At 46.9% G+C, this 21421-nt stretch overlaps 1 protein-coding gene across 1 annotated transcript in view; it reads left to right on the forward strand.

The window, feature by feature from the left end:
- Positions 1 to 20150, forward strand: part of SH3GL3 (SH3 domain containing GRB2 like 3, endophilin A3) — a 41425-nt gene extending 21275 nt beyond the window's left edge. Inside the window, exon 6 of the mRNA XM_021680592.1 lies at positions 19945 to 20150. Coding sequence (XP_021536267.1) covers positions 19945 to 20150 — 206 coding nt within the window. The remainder of the gene's footprint in view (positions 1 to 19944) is intronic.
- Positions 20151 to 21421: the final 1271 nt, after the last annotated feature.

Raw genomic sequence — 21421 nt, forward strand, 5'->3', positions numbered from 1 at the left:
GAAATTTGTGTCTTCTCTCTGTGTATAGATGTATCAATCTCAAAGAACCAGTTTTCTGTTGCATTGATTCTCTATTGTTTACTGTTTTCTAGTTCATTGAGTTGCACTTTGCTCTTTATTTTCCGTTTCTTCTTTGAATTTCATTTGCTCTTCATCTAATTTCTTAAGGTTGAGGCTGAGGTCACTGAGTCCTTTCTTCCATCCTAATCTGTGTGTTTAGTGCTGGTTTTTCCCTAAAAGTACTGCTTTAGCAGTGCCCCATAGATCTTGGTATGTTGCCTTCATTTTCATCCTCTTAAAAATAGTTTCTAGTTTCATGTTTGATATCCTCTTTAACCCATGGTTTATTTTGAGGTATGTTATTTAGTTTCCATATATTTGGGGGATTTTCCCTATCTTTCTGTTTTAGATTTCCAATCAATTCCATTTTTCTTAGATAACATACTCCAAATGACTTGTACCCTTTAAAATTTTTTGAAACTTCCTTTTTATGACCCAGGATACGATCCATCTTAGTAAATGTTCTTTGCTTGAAATGCACGTGTATTCTGTTCTTGTTGGGTGAAGGGTTCTACAAGTGCCAATTTGGTCAAATTGTTTGATAACATAGTTCAAGTCACCAGTACCTTGTGGATATTTTGTCTAGTCTTTTCTATTAATTTTCAGGCAAAGGGCATTGAGATCTCTGACTGTAATTATGAAGTTGTCTCTTCCTGTTCTATCAGAATTCTATCAGAATTATGGCAGTTCTATCAGAATTATGGGAAGACTGGTTATATTCCCCTCCCCTCCCTTTGTTCTCATTGACCTTTATTTAAATTTGATAACTCATCCTGTTTTTAATGATGGGAAATTTTTTTTAATGCTTTAAATATCCTGATCTATTCTCTCTCATTTTTTTCTTTTTAAAATCCTATTAGATGTTGAAACTTTTGTCTCTTTCTCTTTGGCTCATTTTTTCCTTCTTGCTTTCTAGATTTCTGTTCTTTTTACTTTGTTCTCTGAGAAAATTTCACCTTGTGTATTTTTTTCCTTGTACCTATTCATTTATTTAGCCCATCTATTGAATTTCTTTTTCCAATTGAATAAACTTAAAATAACACAAATTTATTGTCTGTCTTAAGGTTCTGGAGGTTAGAAGTCCTAACATCAAGGTGTTGGTGTTTTTTCAAGAGGCTCTGGGGAAGAATCTGTTACCTTGTCTCATCTACCTTCTAGAGGCTGCCTGCATTCTTTGGCTTGTGGCCCCTCATTCCATGTTCAAAGCCAGCAGTGGACCATCTTCCAAGCTGTCTGACTTCTGCTTGCATTGTCCTACCTCCTTCTCTGACTCTCACTCTCTTGCCTTCCTCTTCTAAGGTCCCTTGTGATTACATGGTGATAAAATTGGGCCTACCCACATCATTCAGAGTTATCATTCTGTCTTGAGATCTATAATTTAATCACATCTGCAGATCCCCTTCTGCCATGTAAGGAAGGAATCCACAGGTTCTGGGATGTGGACATCTGGGGTGGGGAGTGGGGAGATGGTTATTACTCTGCTTATCACACCAGTAGTCAGATTTTTAAATTTTAACATGCAATTTGAGAAGTCATTAGATTCTTCATGTCCCTCTAAGAATATTAATCATACTTTCTATGTGTGTGTCTTATTACCACTGCCCACCTCCCCTGGTTGTGAGGGAATAAGGGATGCTCTGCTGAGGGAGGTGCATTGGTTTCTGGTTTTCTGGGTGTTTGCATCCTCACTCCCCTGACTTTGTAGTTCAGGTCCCTGTCCTCATGTCTCCTTCCTGGAGGCAGATGCCTGGGCTCCCCGGTGCTTGGTGGAGACCCGGGATGGGAGGACTCACCTGGTCGTTCTTTTCCCAGAATGCCAGCCAGTCATCCGGCTTCCAGTCCACACCGACTCTAGGCTTTGGGCATCCTCAGGGCCCGCTTCTGGAGCATCTTTGAGAAACATTCTGGGCTTCATTTCTTCCATCTGCCATATCCACTTTCCAGCTATTTCTCACATTCTTCACGATTTCTGGTCTGCCAGCAGTGTTCATTCTTGTTTCCCAACGTCACTTGGGAAATTTTAAAAATACCTATTTTACGATTGGTGATGATTCGAGATTGAAAGGAAGGCTGCAGTCTTGTACTCAGTCTGTGGTGTCAGCAGCAACCCCCCTCGGGTCCTTCAGCGCGTGTGTCCCCCTGGACGCGTCTCTCTGCTGTTTGTCGCCCGAGGTGGCTTTGGATGCCGAGTGACTATAGACATCAAGAACCTTGAATCATATTATAGGACGATTATTCTGTTCTCAATTCTTTTTTCATCGTTCTGATTTCAAGGAGGTAAAGCCACAGTTTTGGACTTGAATATTTTTAATGTCAGGTTTTAGCAGAGAAGTTAGGCCTTGGCCTGAAAGCCTTTTTGCAGGCAAGAGTACCCAGCTTGAATTTAATAAAATTGTCTATTTTGGGGGTGCCTGGGTGGCTCAGTCAGCTAAGCGTCTGACTCCTGATTTCGGCTCAGGTGGTGATCTCAGGGTCGAGGGATTGAGTCCTGCATCTGGCTCCGCAGTGGATGTGGAGTCTGCTCGAGGAGTCTCCCTCTCCCTCTGCCCCTCCCCCAGTCAGGGAGCACCACCCATCGTGGACTACTGCATGAGTGAGAGAATCCTATTTTGTTGAGCACTGGTTACACTTTGGGGTCTTTAAAAAAAAAAAAGACAGAAACTGGTATTATTCTAATAGGATACAAAAGAACTCTCCGGGGTACTATGCCTGGGTGTGCTCTTGACAATATTTTAATGAAGTTAGTTTTATTCAAATAACTTCAAAGATTTTTCTTTTGAGAGAGAAAAAGAGAGAGCAAATAACTTTAAATGAAATGCTACGTCAAAGATGTAAATTGAAAACTAGTGCCACATGCCATAGAGACTGTAACCAGGAGACTAATTATGGAAAATACACAATTTTTTTTAGAGAGAGAGAGAGCGCGCGCGCACGACTGGGCAGAACGTGCCCTCCTCAATACCCATCGCTAGGCTAACCCCTCCTCCCACCCTGAAGGCCACCTTCTTTCTTCCTCTTCTTGTCTAGCCTTCCTTACCTTATGGAGGCTACCTTGAGGCCGTCTCAATCAGTAGGTGAGTGGGAGTGGGGAGGCAATGCCTTTTGTTTCATCTTTGCTGCAGAACTGGGTCTTTCATTTGGCTTAGAGAGTCTCAGAATGATTTGGAATAACAGCCTGCTTGTCTTCTGTTCTTTGGGACAGAGAAGCCGTTAGGTTTTCTCACTGCGCTGGGACCCCACCTCTGATCTTTCTCTCTTCCCTTGTATCTTTGCTTTCAAACCAGGCAGTTCTTGTCTTTCTTACAATAATTTGCTGGGTGCACCAAGAAGGGCTCACGTACACTAACGTTTTATTTTATCCAGCTTTTTTCTTCAGAGCTACTGGTACGCAATATGCTTTCAAAGGTATCATAGGCGACAGTTTTACTGAATGTTTTGCCATGACCTGACGAGGGTCAGCGGCTTCCACGCCTCTTACACCTGCTTCCTCCTCATCACTGGCTGCTCACTGCGTCAGCATCCCAAACCTGATGGTGAGAACACCCCATTGCTGGTACTAGGTTGTATTAGGTAAGAGTAGTTAACGCCCCACAGAGACTCCAAAAACCAGTGGTTCAAAAGGTAGAGATTGACAGTGGGCTGGAGATTCCTCTGTAGGAAATGAGCCCTGGACGGCTCACATCACTCCCACTCCCAGCCTGGCAAGAGCAGAGTCTGATGGCCGTACCTGGCTGCAAAGGCTGGGGAGGGAGAGGGAAGCTGGAGAGCCACATCCTACCTGTGTCCATATTCCTGGGGAAGAAAGCAAGCGTGGGTTTTGGTGGTTAGCTTGTGGTTTCTACCGCGGACATCTACTACACGCTTGTTGAGGAAGAAAACATCTGTTCTGTCTCCCGCTGACCCCTCTGTAGGGTCCCACGTAATTCGTTTCCGTTAGAGGGTGGCCCACGCCCATGCCCACACTGCTAGTGGGAATGCATGTTAAGGTAACTTAGGAGTTGGCAGATGTCTTCTGTCGGGGGTCAAGTGGTAAATCCTTTAGGCTTCGTGGGCTCGGCCTCCATTGTAGCCATGTGACTCTGTTAGAAGCGGCCAGAGACGATCTGAAAATGAATGAGCAAGGCTGTGTTCCATTAAAACATTATTTGGCCTGCAGGCCATACATAGTTTGCCGAGCCCGGGGGTGACTCACTGGGAAATCAATTTAGCAGTATCTGTCGAAATTAATAAAAATGTTTATGCATTCTCAGCGGCTTCATTCCCAGAAATGTATCCTAAGGAAGTAATTTAAGTGATAGCCGATTCGTCCATCTGTTGCAGCACTGTCTAGAGACATGAAAAGTCAGAAGTGAAAATAACCTAATGACCGGTGTTTGTTTATAGATATTTGTCAATAGTAGGATACTGGTTAAGTAGATAATGGTACATCAAATGGGGTATTATGTAGCTATTCAAATGCATTCACGTGGAAATTATGTAGAAACAAAAATGTTCATGGTATGATGGTTGAGTGGAAAAGAAAGACACCGAGTTGTAAGTATAGTGTGATGACAGTTTGATGAGTTTTGCAAGTCGACATCTGTGTGTAGCCCGGGTTAAAGGGTAGTAGGGTTATGGGCGATATTTTCCTGTTTTCAAGATTTTCTTTAATATTTGAATAAAAGATGTATTTAATAATGGGAAAATTGATGGCCCTCAAGAAAAGGTATACTTCCTTCTTTAAAGAAATTGCGCGCCACATTTTTTTTTAAAGATTTTATTTATTTATTTGACAGAGAGAGACACAATGAGAGAGGGAACACAAGCAGGGGGAGTGGGAGAGGGAGAAGCAGGCTCCCCGCTGAGCAGGGAGCCCGATGCGGGGCTCGATCCCAGGACCCCGGGATCATGACCTGAGCCGAAGGCAGACACTTAACAACAGAGCCGCCCAGGTGCCCCAGGGCACCAGTTAAATTTTATTTTTTATTTTAATTTTTTTAATTTTTTTAAGATTTTATTTATTTGACAGAGAGAGAGAGACAGCGAGAGAGGGAACACCAGCAGGGGGAGTGGGAGAGGGAGAAGCAGGCTTCCCACGGAGCAGGGAGCCCGATGTGGGGCTCGATCCCAGGACTGAGCCACCCAGGCGCCCCTGTGCACCACATTTTGTTCCCTGTTTTCCCTGGCCCCCGGGAAGCTCAGTGCCAGATGCGAAGGACCAGCACAGGGACCGTTGACGTGCATGCAGCCGCCTCACGCTCCCCTCCTCCCCTTACGTCAGGGCCACCATGTATCCTCGTTCGCTTGGCAAAGGCGCAAGCGAACTGCCCCAAGACAGTCCCGTGTCTGTCGCTTTAGTTTAGTTTTTAATAATGCCCTCCTTTTACTCTTGAAAGTTCTCTTGTTTGGATGAAAATCTATTGTTTCCCTAGTGTTTGTGGCTTTGCTTTTCGACTTCTGGTCCAGAAACACTGTATTCTGAATATGTGTGTTACTGTAAGCCACTTCTAAATTTCTGTTTGGAAAGAAGCTGGGTAGAAAAACAAACTAAGTGGGCGCCTGGGTGGCTCAGTTGGTTAAGCGACTGCCTTCAGCTCAGGTCATGATCTTGGAGTCCTGGGATCGAGTCCCACATCGGGCTCCCTGCTCGGCGAGGAGCCTGCTTCTCCCTCTAACCCTCGCCCCTCTCATGTACTCTCTCTCTCTCTCTCTCTCTCTCATTCTCGCTCTCTCAAATAAATAAATAAATCTTTAAAAAAAAAAAAAGAAAAACTAAGTAAAAACTTTGAAAATGCATCCAACCCCAGGCTGCCCATTGCCCGCCCTCCCCGCACTCTGTTGTATCTGCGTGGAGCACAGCTAGCAGACCCCAGAACCGAGGGTCCAGCTCCCAGGCTGCCATGCTCTCATCGAGGGAGAACTCAGCTCTTCTTTGACAAAGGGTGTCCTCATCTACCTGTAGCGGTACTAACTCTGACCTCTCAGACTGGCAGTGTGGAAAGTGTGGTCCTCTATAATAGTGAAGAAGTATTTTAACCAAAGTATCACTTAAGGGCATAAGGACATAGCATTTGAGTGCCAAAAATATGCCAGGTATATATTATCTGATGATGAGATATATATATCTCATTTCATGGCCATAACAATATTGCAAGGAAGTGGTAACAGTAGAAAATAAAATAGTAACAATAATAATGTAACAATATAGCAGTTGCACTTACCGAGTACTTACTATGGGTCAGCTAATGTACTAAAGACTTCCTACACATTTCTCATGCGGTTATTATGCCCCTTTTACAGATGAGTAAGTGGAGGCTCGTAGAGGTTAAGTGAGATTTTCTCAAGGCCACAGAGGCCGTAAGTAGCAGAGCTGGACACTTTACCTTCTAGATTTTCACTTTATATCCTTAAGGAGGCATACTGGGGAACATTTAAAATGTACAAGAGCATTGGGAATGATTTATTTCCAAGATTCTTGATTGCGGGGAATCCGTAGCCAGCAAGTGGTTGCAAAGGGAGTCTGCATCTCACTTGGAAGAAGAAAATGCTGATAGGGCAGTGAGTTCTTTGGCTTTCTCATCCAGACTGTGCATGTCATTGCTTTTGTCCCCTCCTTCTTGGCCAGTAGCTAGGTCCCTGGGCAGATTAAGTTGTTAGAAGAGCGATGGTCAGCCAGAGATCACAGATGTGCAAAAGACGGCTCTTCCGAAGGCTTTGTGTCCAATGGCTGGACTCTCCACCGCAGCCCTTCCCAGGCGGCCTCTCTGAAATTGCCCTTTGGCAGTAGCTTTAGCCCCCGACTCCAGCACTGGGCTGCGGTGATTTGTGGGTGGAATTTGCGAGCGTAAAGGGGTCCTGTACTGTTTGTTTCTGGGGCATAGTTTCAAAAGAAAATGGCATTTTATAGCCTGTATTAATGGGAAATTACTTTCCATTAGGATTCTGACTGATTTGCACATAATGTTTATAAAGTAAAGGAAAAATGTCAAGCATTTCACTAACAATTTAAAGCAAAGCTCACGGGACTGTGCCAGGAACGCATTCCAAGAACATTTTCTTCATCATTTCTTTCTAAAGAAACAGAAAAGAGGGAGATGAAAGGATGCAGGTCAATTAAACAGAATCCATCGTGGGACTGAGATGGAATCTTTGATAATACACTTCTCGCTGCCTAAGAGAAAGAATAAAGTGAGCCAGGAGCAGGGAAGGGGGTGGGGGCGGTGGAAGTCACATCTTGAGATGATGGATTGCAGGCAGAACCAAGTTCAGCCCTGGCTTGGAGGACACACAGCCCGTCCAAGCTCAGGCACGTGGGGTCACCACGCTTCATCAGCATGTGCTGCTCCCGTGTCCCCAAAGAGATGACAGGGCCAAGAAAAGTCCCCCGGACTGAAACGTGTGCCTGCATTGTTCCCGGAAAACCCTCGGTTTTGAAGAAAATAGTGGAGGAGTTTGCAGCCTAGGCTCACACGTCTTCCCCGCCCCAGCTCATGGGTATCTGGCCCCTCGTTGTCACTTACGGAATTAGAAAAAGTATACTTTGCATTTTTTATCAACTCATTTATTTATGAGTTTTTTCCCCCCCCCATTTAAGTTCTTAAAGAGGGTGTCACTTTATATAATTACAACTTAGGGTTAATATGTTCCAGCTTGAGGTCGACTTTGAAAATATGGAAGGCTGAGGGTAGTGAACACATGTGGGTTCCAAGTGTGCGCTACGGGCATTTCAGAGCGAGGCAAAATAAATCTCTCAAATGGCTTCTATGAAGACATTCTCACGCCCTCCAGGTATAAAAGAGACTTTTATAAAGTTCTTGACACTGCTAAGGGGCTCGGAAATAATGTCTAGAGTCTGAGTCGTTCCCCTCATCAGAGCAAAAATCTCTGGGATTACATTAGAAAATAAACATTTATTCAAAAGTCAAGTGTGAAGTTCGAAACTTGAAGAAGACGAGCACTTTGCAAATAGAAATATATGCATTTTTTTTTTTACCTAAATTTCCAAAGAGGAAATTAAAATTGTCACTCAGCAGGGACAGCAATAATTGCTCAGTGGCCAGGTTGTTTCTTGCTTTTTCTTCTTTCCTTCCCATAGCTTTCTGGTTTGTTTTGCTCTCACCAGCCCTCCCCCCATATGCATTTCTGTACATTATCAGCCGTGGGCCGGTCAGCACTATTGACAAGAGAGAAACAAGGAAACAGGAGTCCTGCAGTATAGCTCAGAATCTGGCACTCATTAGCTGTGTGACTTTGGGTGAGTTTCTTAACTTCTCTGGGCGGATTTGAACTTGTCCCTAAATGAAGTGATTGGACTGAACACATTGCAAGTTTCTTCCCCTCTCAATGCTATGGCTGCTGCAGTTCTATTTTATGAGTATTTAGCATTCTTAAAAACTTGAGAAGTGCACAGATGGAACATTTTATATGTTCTCTGTTTAAAAAAATATTTCTTTCAAACGATGAAATGTGAGCTATGATTCTTATTGTTGCTCAGTAGCCACTGATTCAGGAAAGGGGAAGAGTCCTTCTCTTATTTTTCATCCCCAAGGAAGCTTTAGAGGGAAAGGCTTTCTCACTGCAGGGAATGGCTTTCTGTAATTCTTTTAAACAGTCTGTAAAAAGAATTTTCGGAAAGCCGTAAGGTGTAACTTCTAATTTAGCAGTGGGAACTTGAATACCACATGGCTGAAATGATGGCATGATTTTATTATCTCAAATGCCGCCTATTTAAAAATATCGATATTCTGCAATGATGATGCATTTGGTCTTTAGGTTAAAATTTGAAATGCCATCATCTCATCATCTAAATATTAATATAGGTACTTATGTTTTTAAAAAATAGTGTAGAAGTCGATGTTTCCAGGGATAACACATAGGGCAGCTAGAGGGCACAGTCCCAGAGGACTTTATGTTTGAGTCCACGAGAATGACCCCCCGGAGTTGTCCCGTGGGTGTGGCCCCAGCTGTAAACCCCAATGCCAGATTAGGGGATGAGAAACACTGGGGAAGCGTAAGAAAGCAGTGCCAGGTCAGACCTGGCACCAGGCGGCTGTCACCGGACCTCCACGACAGGTGCACAAAAGGGAAGAGGTGAGTCTGTAGCCAAGTGCCAAATACTTGCCCTGTCCAAAGGGGCGCTGGCTGTCAGGAGCAGCTGTTTGTTGCCCAGGAATATGGGCCCAGAAGAGCCGGCCTTTCTGATTTTTCAAGGGAAGCCAGAAATCATGTATTTGTTTACATGCAAGCTCCTGATTTTTAGATATTGGTAACTAAGCCACACTGTATGGAGCAAGGAGCAAGCCAAACAAAACCCATCTGTGAGCTTGAACTCCATGCCATTGGCCAGGAAGCCACCTCTGATTAAGGCCACAGTGTGTCTTCGGCTCTCCCTTCACTCGGAGCGCCAAAGACAGCCCACAAACACGGGACCTGGTGGTCCCAGGAAGCTTTTGAGATAACGTCTCAGGACAAGCAAGGCTGTGCAAGGGTGGGGGCGCACAAAGCTTACTGCTCACACCCATCTCCTGCAGCCCGTGTAAGTTGTGGAGGATTGGAATTCAGGTTAAAACAAATCACACATGCTTATTTTTATAGATTACAGTATAATGATGAAGTTTGAGTTTCCCTGACAAGGGATTTCAATAAAACACATCTCCTGTGGACACATACAGTGTTCCTGTTTCTAGAAAGACAGTTCGTAGGCTTTCACTAGACTTTTCATGGTAATTTAGTACTTTACTTGTCGTAGTTAGCTTGGGCGGCTATAACAGAATACCACAGACCAGGGGGCTCGAACAACAAACGCTTATTTCTCCCAGTGCTGAGGCTGGGCGATCCGAGATCAAAGTGCCACCAGATGCTGCGTCTGGTGAGGGTCCGCTTCCTGGTTCACGGAGGGCCGTCTTCTTGTCCTGATAGGGCAGCCTTGTCCCATTCAGGAGGGTCACTCTCATGAACCTAATCACCTTCCCGAAGCCCCACATGTCACTGCCCTGGGGATTAGGGCTTCGACATACGAATTCGGAGGGGATGCAGACATTCAATCCATAGCATTAACCACAGATTAAGGCATAAAATTTGCAGGTAAGAAAATCAGGGCCCAGGGGTGACCTAATCCAGAGCTAGAAACCGGGGATCTGAAGTTCCCATGTAGTTTATTACCAGCGGACAAAAATAGCACATTAGCGGTGGTGAACAAAATGGTTTTCGTGGTATTTATTACAATTCCGCACCAGCGCTGTGTCTGGGTCAGCTGAAGGGACGGTGTTTAGCTTCCAAAGAATTTTTCTGCGAGTGCTTGAGATTTTAGATCGGGAAAAGAGAAATGACAATTTGAACCAAAAATGTTCATTCTAATTCAAAAGAGATGGTATCCCATAGGTTGAGCGGGGTGCCTGGCCGGGAGGGAGTACGCACTCATTGAGTGTCTGAGAGGAGTCTGAACCGGAAATAAATTGGAAAGTGTGAATCCGTTCTGTGCCCCGGTGTGTTAAGAGGTGAACTACCCCGTGATCCTACGTTGCAGGCACGGCCAGGTCTCCCTCCAGAGCGAGGCTGGGGTCCCATTCTCGGTGGGGGTAACTCCACCCGTTAACAGGAAACTTCCTCTCTGCTCCTCAGCAGCCCCACGGGTGCGTGACCTTCCAGACTTCAGACCGGGAAGTGGGCAGAATGTGAGCCTACCCGGCCCAGATGGGTGTCACCTGCCGGCCTCACCATTAGGTTGGGCTGTGGGGTCACAGGGAGGCCCAGGTCCTGGCTCTCACTCCCTCCTTCTGGGTCTCAGTTTCCCCTTCGAGAGAACAGGAATTATCACCCTGACCACCTGGGGTTATTCTAAGATCACCTCGATCAGAGGTGCTGGGCACACCCGGTGCTGGCCGCCGAGCAAGAGCCCACCCCCTGATGGCTGTTCGTGTTACCTAACTGGTTATCTGATTTCTTAGCCTACAGCAGACTGGAAGCAGCAGATTAGGAAGGCCGAGGGACTGCTTCGGGAAGGCCCACTGACGGCAGAAAAGTGACAGGTCGCAGCCCAGCGACAAGGGAGGCAAGAGAAAGACTAAAAAAAAAAAAAAAAGCAGGAACAAAAAGTCAAAAGGCACAGCAGTCTGGGGCATTTACTAAAAGACAAAGAGCCTCCTCAGGTCAGTAGCTTCTGCAGACGCCATACCTCGTTCCCTGATAGGCACGCACGTCGACAGCAGTTTATGAATCACTTCTCTCTCTGTCCCCTTTCCCTTCCAAAAAATAGGAGTGGGGGAGTGGGGGGCATCATAGCTTGCCTTTCAGTGGGGATGCTCTGTCCCGGGTCCCTCCAGGGAATGAAATCCCCAGAGTCAGGGCAGGCAGAGAAGAGTGAGCAGGGGGCTCCTTTGAGGGTCCGAAAGGGACCCAAGTTTAAGTCCAGCAAAAGAGTGGCGATGTTTTCGTGCTACCGAGAGAAGGATGCCCCCTGTCGCGCGCCGACCACTCCCTGCCTCTCCCCATCCATGGCAGTCAGCACCAGGAGGAGAAATCCAGCCCTGGAGAACCGGCCCCCAGATCCTGGCATGTGGCAAAGGAAGCGGGGAGAGAGCACAGGAGTAGACCGGGCTGCAGAAACGCCAGGCTCATCGGATGCCACGTCCACTCTGGTGGCTAATCCACCACCCGGAGTCTACTCCTGTATTTGCTTTGTTTTTTTTGTTTTTTAACTGAAGCCTGAGCTGCTCCTTTGAAGCAGGGGCTCAGGCAGAAGAAAACAGGACAGAGAATAAGTACCCAAAGGACATCCCTGGTGTATGTGGGACCTGGGTAGACCTTTGAGGACCAGGGAGGGATTTAGGGGAGAATGCTCCCAAAGAGCATTGCAGGGCCTGGGAGCTCCCCAGAGCATGCCAAGCTGAGGACGCACAGGCTCACCAAGCCCAACTGATAGACCCCGCTCCCTACCCTCACCCCCACCCTCGGCTTGGGGTTGGCTCAGGAACTGAGTGGGGATGAACTCATAGGCTAATGATTTTCAGATCAAGAGCAGACTGTGGGCCCAGATGGAGGTCAAGTCTCAGCCTCATTGCTGAACTGCTTTGAACCTGTGTATGCCTTAATTTCTCCATCCATCAAACGGGGGGGAGCAAAGTACCAAAGTAAATCCACTGATGTCAGTGAGGCACTTAGAATTTTGTCCTGGCACTGAGGGTTATGATGTCATCCCCGTTGCTGACGGGGGCTGAGGACCATGGGACCACCACCGGGATGAGATGTGCGAGGCATCTCTGTATGAGTGCGTAGCCCTCTGCATCAGGGACTTGGGGAAACAGAAGGTGGGGTGGGGAAGGGCACTCCCCAGAATTTCAGTGTTGTGAAAATAGTAAGAGGGGACCCAATATTCTTAGGAGCTGGGCCACATTATTGCCGAGAGGGAAAGGAAACGTATTTTAGGGAGAACATGATTTCCCTACCCATTGTGCATTCCTGTTGCAGTACGTACTCAACCAGCCCCCTTGAAACTCTTGTGTTCTGGTGTCCTTTGTTTCTTTTTTTCTCCTAATGGTGTGGATCAGAACTTGAATAATAAATATTCAACAGAGACACTCCCTTTTCTCTGTTAAAATAATCTTTGTTTCGGTGCTTTAACAAGGAAGTCTGTGTTTTTCCCACCTCTACTCTCATGTTACGTTAAGCCAGGTCTCGGGAGTAAGAGAAAATAAACACGACCGCTCGGCCAGGGCGGGCGGGCGGAGGCAGCGTCCTTGCTGGGCAGCCCAGGCTGGGGCTGGGGGCGTCAGACCGGACAGCACGCACCTCCTCATCAGCCGCCAGGTGCACGGGCGGTCAAGGGGCAGCAGCCGCAAGACCCCAGGGGACAAAAGGAACGAGTTGTCCCCAGAGCTGGGACACTGGGGAGGACCCATCTTTCCTTACGGGAAGGTTTCAGCAGAAGTGCTGGCTTCCGGTCGTGGGAAACCGGGCCCCCGGGCACCGTGCAGGTGTTTGTGTCTGGTCTCTGAGGAGAGGCAGCCTGTTCTGCCTGGCCCTGTGGGCTCCGTCCATGCTGCCTCTGACTTCTTCTCTCTTGTGGAGAGGGAAGCTTCCTCTGTGATCACTTCGGGGGGCAGAAACTTTACTTCTCTTCAAGTGAACTGAACTTGCTTATGAGTCTCCATTTAGACCGGTGGCGGAAACAAGTTAATCTTTTTTCCATTTCTACTGTTGGCCAAAAAAAAAGAAAAAGAAAAAAAAATTAATCTTTTTTCCATCTCTTCTAATGGTGGAAAAAAAACATAATCTTGCCATTTCAAGGTAACTCGGTCTCTTTCAAGAGAAAGTAGACTATACATTTATTACTTGGTCAATTTAGGACTTAAACCCAGTCAGTTCCGTTGAGACTCCCCGTCAGGGCTGTTGGTCTTTCTCACAGACCCTCTTCTCCCACGCCTCTCGCCCAAGACGGTGCCCGGATATCAGGGGACGTTGCCCAGATGTCATGGTGGCAGGTGAGGAGGCTGGTCTGGGTCTGAACTGCTCACACAGCTGAGGTAACTTGTCACTCCAGGCCCGGCTCCGTGGTCCAAGCCTCTGGCTCTGGCTTGTGGGGTCTCTGCATCCTGTGTGCCTGCCCCCAGGCCATCTCTGGTCCAGCTGCCCCCCCAGCACCTCCTCACTTCCTGGCCCCCCAGGAAGTGTTAAGATTTGTTCACAGTTCATGGGGAGACAGGGGTGGCTCCCTCCTTCCTGCATAATTACACCACCCCACCATGTTGGTTCAGAGCACTTGGGGGACCTGCCTTCTCCCAGAGTTCCAGTGGGAAGTGGGGCCTAAGACCCCCCCCCCCCCGCCGCCCCGGGGTGGAATCAGGGGAGCATTTCAACCTTCTTGCCCACCCTCTTCTCTCTCCAGCCCCTTCCCGCCTCTAGAAAGAGCTTCTATGTCTTCTCAGGTGGCGGGAGACAGCCCTTCCCTCTCCACGGCTTGAAATAAAATTTCCATGCTCCGCGTTCTTCAGATCCTGGTTCCTTGGACTCCAGAAGTCAGCCTATCTGTCTGTCTCTCTCTCTGCCTCTTAAATCTCATAAAAGCCTACCTGGCTCTGGCATGGGCCTGAAAGCCTGTAAACCTTGGCTTTGACACCAGTTCACAGCTGAAATGGCGTGACTTTGGAACCTAGAAGTTGTAACATTGACTCCGTTGTTCATGTGCAGGGTCTCCTCTCTCCCTAAAGTAAGGGAGGCCACAGCTCCTCGGGCTGAAGGCCCCCGACAGCAGAAGTGACCCAGCTTGACAAACGCACTGGATGATATTCCGGGATATGGTCCTGCTTGCATAGTTTAGGACAGCCAGCCCGAGCTCTGGTCGGCGTGGGTTTCCCTGGTGCTGTTAGAACTGCGTGTGGTGCTGGCCGGAGAGCCAGGTGCTCACGTCTTACCTGAGTCAGGGGACTTTGGACTGCATCATTACGCCACCCCACCGCCTCTCAGGAGAGACGCCATGTTTTGGGTTCACTTGCTGATGGAGTATGATATGAGTGCTGGTCGCTTTCCAGCTCTGAGAAAATCAAAGTGGGCAGTGTGGCAATGGTCCCTCGCCTAGAATAAATGAAGTGCGAAGTGAGTAATGTGTCTTTTCCCTGATTTGTTCAGTGTGTGTGCCGGGAGTGCACATTTATGTGCATGCAGCTGGTGGGTAGGGTGAGTGCGTGCCTGCCATTCAGCATTGATTTTAGTCACTGCAGGTAGGTAGCTTGCAGAGTCAATGGGAGGAAAAAATAGATGCAGTTAGACCCGTAGTCAGTGTGATAGCCCGTAAAATGTCTTGGCAACCCTCAGCGGCGTCACAGATCATGTAGGAGGTGACATCAGCAGGATGGATCCCAGGCTGGGAGCCCTGGTGTCTGGTTCTGGCTTTGCCATTAGTCCTGGGGCTGTTAATGACCTCTTGGAGGTATCACTGCCTCTTCTTCAAAAAGAGAGCGGTCCATGGAAGACCACCAAATACCCTCATAGCACTAACATTTCATGTTCATGGAAATGCTTTCCAAGACGACCGTGTGGTTTGGCACCTGACTCCATCTCCCTCTTCAATGCGCCAGGAGTGCAAGACTTGCTAAAAGGATAGTAATCACTTTTTTTTTTTAAGATTTTATTTATTTATTTGAGAGAGAGAATGAGAGAGAGCATGAGAGGGAAGAGGGTCAGAGGGAGAAGCAGACTCCCCACTGAGCAGGGAGCCCGATGCGGGACTCGATCCCGGGACTCCAGGATCATGACCTGAGCCGAAGGCAGTCGCTTAACCGACTGAGCCACCCAGGCGCCCAGTAATCACTTTTATAGACCACATTAAAACAGGTATTTGTTCATAAAGTTGACTTTGACTCAACAGCCCGGGTTGGTATGGATTTTAGTACCCCAACTCGCCCATCTAGGCATTGCATTTCCAAAGGAAACTGAAAAGTTCTGCATGCTAAACACTCCATTTCCCAATGCTCTGAAGCAACTGAATGTCGCTCTGTTCAAATTCAAGATAATGAACTGGACCTCCGTGTTGAAGTCCTTCCACGGCCATCATTAGGACAAAAGGAATATACAAAGTTGGGGTGGGATGGAGGTATGTCATGGAAGGAGCCATCCAAATGCTAGAAACATCACATACGTTCTAGAGACGATAGTGCATGTGGATTTAGGTTCTAAAAGGCTCATCTACCTGTAAGTTACCACATGGGAAGGAGCTTCTTCTCCAGAGAGGGAGAAGTGGATCTCCTCCCTTTCCCTACCAGCTGAAACTCCTCGACACTCCCAAGCTCTGGTTGAAGAAAGCAGAGGGAAGGAAAGGCCGTTCAGCGGGTGATTTACAACCTCCCTTGGACATTGGAGACACCTGAAAATTTTTAAAACTCCTCTGAGGCCCAGGTCCCACCACCAGAGCTTCTGATTTAATTGGCCCGAGGCTAATTAAAGCTCACTCAAAGCAGTGAGCTTTTTAGTCTGCTGCCATGTTGAGAGCCACGATGACAGGAAGACAGCGGGGCCATCTCAGCCCCACTGGGGAACTTCACTGATAAACAGCCCGCAAGTGAAGGAGTGCCTGGCTTCCACTCCCACCCGGGTGTGGACAGAGTGCTGGCAAGGTCAGGAGCAGGGCTGGCACTGAAGGAGGGCCTCCCCGTCCGTCAGAGAGACAAACGGGTCCCACGCAGGGATTTGCTGCCCAGGAGGGGCTTCTTCTTTGACCAACCAGAGAAATACCCAAATTTATATTCTCTTTACGGGGACATGAAAGATTTGGTGAGGAAGGAACATAATCTTTAGCAGAACTTGTTTCGACTCTCAAAAGTAGAGAGAGACAAAGAAAGAAGGATGTTTCATAACCACAGAAAAAGGCAGTAAGAACAGAAAGCGTAAAATAGGATGGCAGAGGTGAGATGACATACACGGATATTTCAGTCCTGTGTGGGGATTCGGCTCGTCTTAAAGGACGTGGACTGTGCACCTGGCATGGTCTTGCCCTGGGACACTGCCTCGCATCTTTGCAGACCTCGCTCTGCTGGCGTGACGAGAGAAACTGGGCCGTGACGAGTTGGCTGTGGGTAGTGTGGGGGCCTCCCCGGTCTCCTTCTGGATGGCCTGTTCTGCCTTCTGGCGGTCGCCTCTGCCCGTGGGGTGGTTGCCGGGTAGACAGGGTGTGTGGTCTTCGTGGGGTGGGGCTTGGCTTCCTTCCAGCTCCATCTTCCCTGGGACAGTCATGTCTGCTCTGAACTCACCAGTGGTCCATGCCCTTGACCTCTCTGGGTCGGGCATCACCTCCCCTGGCCGGGGTAGCCTCTCTGCTCCTCATCCTCCTGCCTCGGCTCGGAATCATGAGAACCACTGAGGCCACACGTCCCTTTGAGAGGCTGTGGTGACCTGGACGGGAATGACCCCCTCTCCTTCCCAGGCACTCTTAGGTCACTATCATAAACTGTCGGAGAAAGCATTCTACATGCAGAAATCCATAAGCCAAGATAATTGGGGGCAAGTTTTTTCAAATCTTCAAGCTCGAAGATTTTAGAAAATAGAAAAAAAGGTCTATTTTATAAAAGCTGACATGCTCTGATATCAAAGCCTGACCAGAATATAAAATGGGAGTAATTTCACTTTTAAATACAGATGCAAAATTCTTAAACAGTAACAAACCCAGTCTAGCTCTAGGATAAAAGTATCACCCACGAGTAAGTGGTTCCTCTAGGGCCTGCGGTGGTCATCACTCATTAAAAATATTTTAGGGCTGGGCACCTGGGTGGCTCAGTTGGTTAAGCGACTGCCTTCGGCTCAGGTCATGATCCTGGAGTCCCGGGATCGAGTCCCGCATCAGGCTCCCTGCTCGGCAGGGAGTCTGCTTCTCCCTCTCCCACTCCCCGTTTGTGTTCCCTCTCTCGCTGTGTCTTTCTCTGTCAAATAAATAAATAAAATCTTTAAAAAAAAAAAAAATTCTAGGGCTGCCTGGGTGGCTCAGGCAGTTAAGCAGCTGACTCTGGATTTCGGCTCAGGTGCTGATCTCAGCGTCCTGGGATCAAGCCCCATGTCAGCTCCATGCTAGGGAGGGAGTCTGCTTGAGGACACTCTCTCTCTTTCTGCCTCTCCCCCTGCCTATGCAAATAAATAATCTATGGAAAGAATATTCTAAAACTAATCTTAATATTAAAAAAATATGATCCAGTTAACATCAAAATGAGATTTTTTTTTTTTTAAGTAATCTCTGTGCCCAATGTGGGGCTTAAACTCACCGCCTGAAATCAAGAGTTATATGTTGTACCAATTGAGCTAGCCAGGTGCCCCCAAAATGAGATTTTTATGGGGGGAAACTCAGTACAATGATACTGAAGTTTATGGAGTGGAGTGATTTCATGAGAACAGGAAATGAAGGACTTACCTTATTAATTATTTTTTTTTAAAGATTTTATTTATTTGAGAGAGAGAATGAGAGACAGAGAGCACGAGAGGGAAGAGGGTCAGAGGGAGAAGCAGACCCCCTGCTGAGCAGGGAGCCCGATGCGGGACTCGATCCCGGGACTCCAGGGTGATGACCTGAGCTGAAGGCAGTCGCTTAACCAACTGAGCCACCCAGGCGCCCACCTTATTAATTATTAACACTTACTTTAAAGCTACAATATTTAAAATGATACATCGTTACAATTACCTAAATGCGTCAGTGGAAAAAATAGAAAATCCTGAAATACACCCAAGTGCACATCATCATTAAATATATGATGAAGATAAAAGTAGTATTTGAAGTCAGTGGAGGAAGAATGGGTCCTTTGATAAGTTGTCTTGAGAGAACTGCTTCAGCATCGTCAAAATCAATAATGCCTCTGTTTGCCAAAACTCAATGGAATTAAGAGTAAAAATTTTCACATGAAAAAATTAAATCATTCCCGGGATGCATTCAACTGAATGCATATAAATACATACATGCATATAAATACACATATATACATATAAATACATATATATATGTATGTATGTATGTATGTGGAGGAGAAAATAGGGATGAAAAGGTGGATGAGTTTAACTGTGCTGATTAAGATTTCTGTATGTGTTCTCTATGTGCACCAGAAACCCCCTTCCCTGCCCTATCCCCAGGACATGCTCCAAAAACAAATGGAAGAAAACATGATAAATATAAAAAATATTTTTGACATTTTCTAAGGGGCTCCTAAAACTTTTAAGACAAAAAACAATAGACAAATAAATTGAGAGTAAAAGTTGAAAGTCTTGGAAAAATTTATGTCCTATGAATAGTAAATCCCCTTCTGAGGTTTACCTTCAGGTATTGATTGTGCATGTTTGTAAATAAACATGCATTGGGATGTTTTTCAAAGAGTTCTCTAGGAAAGCCTAAAGAGAACAAAAGAAAAAGAAGAAAAGAGTGAGAGGGAGAGAGAGAGAAGGGAAGGAAGGACCTTATCTATCCAGCGATATAGGAAGTGGGTTAAAGAAATTATGTCATACTGAGAGAGTTGACGGCTGGTCAGCAATTAAAAGTATTCTGGAAAGAGATTCACAATTATATGTATAGGAATGTTCTTTGATGAAAAGAATGTATTTATGTAAATACATACACAGATGTGTTCATCAAGATATCTGGAAGCTTGTCCACCAAAATGTTAGTTTAACATTGGTTGTCTCTGGGTTAGTGGGTTACAGCTGACTTTTCTCAGTTTTGCATACTTTTCTCCTCCCTTCCCTCCCTCCCTCCTTCCCCCTCTCCTTCCTTCCTTCCTTCCTTCCTTCCCTCCTCCATCCCTTTCTTACTATTGCCAGGTTTTAGTTTTGAAATTAAAAAATAACTATTTGAAAAATGTTATTCTGAGAACGCCTGGCTTCATACAGTAAGCCCAGCATGTCAGGCTGGGCCGTGAATAGTTGGCCCATCCTCTCCCATGTCACACCTGCCTCATTCCAGCTCCTGGTCACCAGCTCCGGGAGGATGTCCCGACCACCCAGGCCATTCCTGCTTCTTCCTGCTCTGAGCTTCTGAGCTTTAAGTGATTCTCCACCTCATCTGTGCCCTTTAAATGTCGCACACGCATTGTCCGGTGTCCACAAAGAAACCATCAGCTCCCTGAGGGCAGGGGTTGGGCCTTGGAATTCTGTGTCCCCCTCGGGCTCTGGGCTTTCAGGGAGGTGGGCTGGGCCTGACTCCTCTGGAAGGACGGGAGTACCAAAGGGAAAAACCAAAAGCCGTGGGCCCGGGAGGTCAGCGAGGGCATCCTCTGGCTGGGGGCAGCTGGGACAGACACGGCAAGCCCAGCCCCTGGGAGCGGGGCCGAGCCCGCCTTGTGGGGAGGAAGGCGGGGGCCTGCTGTTCATGACCTCTCCGCTCCCTGCTCCTCCAAGGATAATGTGTCATGTTAACCCGTACTTTTTGTCTCCATATGATGTGGACAGGTTCTAACGTTCCCATGGACCAGCCCTGCTGTCGTGGTCTCTATGATTTTGAGCCAGAAAACCAAGGAGAACTAGGATTTAAAGAAGGGGACATCATTACATTAACCAATCAAATAGATGAAAACTGGTATGAAGGGTTGCTACACGGGGAATCTGGATTCTTCCCCATTAATTATGTTGAAGTGATCGTGCCTTTACCTCAGTAAATGTGTAACTCACACTTTGGACATACTTTCATAACTGAAATGAATTCACACCAGTGTTCTCTCAGCGTGTCTGTGACATCCTTGTTCTTGGACCAACTTAATGACTTTTGTTTGTGCGTTCTCTTTATAATGTATTTTGTACCCGTTTCATTTGTATAAATGATTTTCCCGTCTTAGCTACATGAAACTATAGTTTTCTTTTTTTTTGCTTATTGTCCTAAAAGTCATCGGTCAAATAAATGAATGTGCTTCTTGTTGCTAAAAATAAATTGCAGTTATGTCCATGAATTGCCCGTTTATATCCCTCAGCTGCAACGGAATGCAAAATCTGAAACTTAAGAAATGCTAAATATTTTGTTTCCTGACATTACTGATGTCATCTGGTCTTTCCTTATGTTTTAGCTGACTGTGAATCGCCCAATAAATATGCCACACCGTACCATGTTGGCGAAAAGCCTTGGTTATTCTTAATGTTGAGCGGGCTTCTAAGCGCCAGTGTGGATGCGTGGATGCTTCTTCCTGAGTCAGCAGGTCTGAGAGTGGGCCTTCACTGTCCCCCGATGCGAACACAGCACACCCTCCTTCCAAGTCAGGGATAGAAGACTCTTCCATGCCCTGCCAGGTTTATTTAAAGAGAGCTTAACACAGCCTTCTGCTGCTGCCCAATATCGGGTAGGTATTTCACGCAGGTCCTGTTGGCGTGCTCAGGAGGGAGCAGGATCAGGAGTCAGGTTGAGTGCACGGTAACGAGACCGCTTGGGTCGGGAGAGCCAGCCCCTGGCCTCGCTCAGAGTATGCACTCATTGTGTACTTTGATCCAGGGGGCCACAGCACTCACGGGGGCGGGTATCTTCACTGGACGGCTTGCCCAGGATCCAAGAGCCAGTGGTGTGAGAGGCAGAGTTTGAACCGCACCCCCCTGCCCACTGAGGTGCCCACTGAGGTCACCCGGCTGGACCGTGCTTTGCACTGACATTAGTAACAAATGCCCAGCGGCCAGGTTGGTTTAAGGTGACCAAAACCAGACTTCTCAGTCTTCTGGGTCCTTGGTACATCAGTAAAATCACAACAACATCCTGGACATTTTTCCTCCTTTCTTTTCCCACCAGCTCCCTTCCCCGACGTCTTCTCTAAAGCAGTTGTATGCATAGCGTCCATAATAAAATAATAATAATGACGGACATTTATTGAGTGCTTACTGTGTGCCAGGTACTACTGTAAGCATTTACATGAATAAACTCAATCCTCATAACAACCCATTTTGCAGATAA

This window comes from Neomonachus schauinslandi, chromosome 9, assembly GCF_002201575.2.
Source record: "Neomonachus schauinslandi chromosome 9, ASM220157v2, whole genome shotgun sequence".
NCBI classification, from domain to species: domain Eukaryota; kingdom Metazoa; phylum Chordata; class Mammalia; order Carnivora; family Phocidae; genus Neomonachus; species Neomonachus schauinslandi.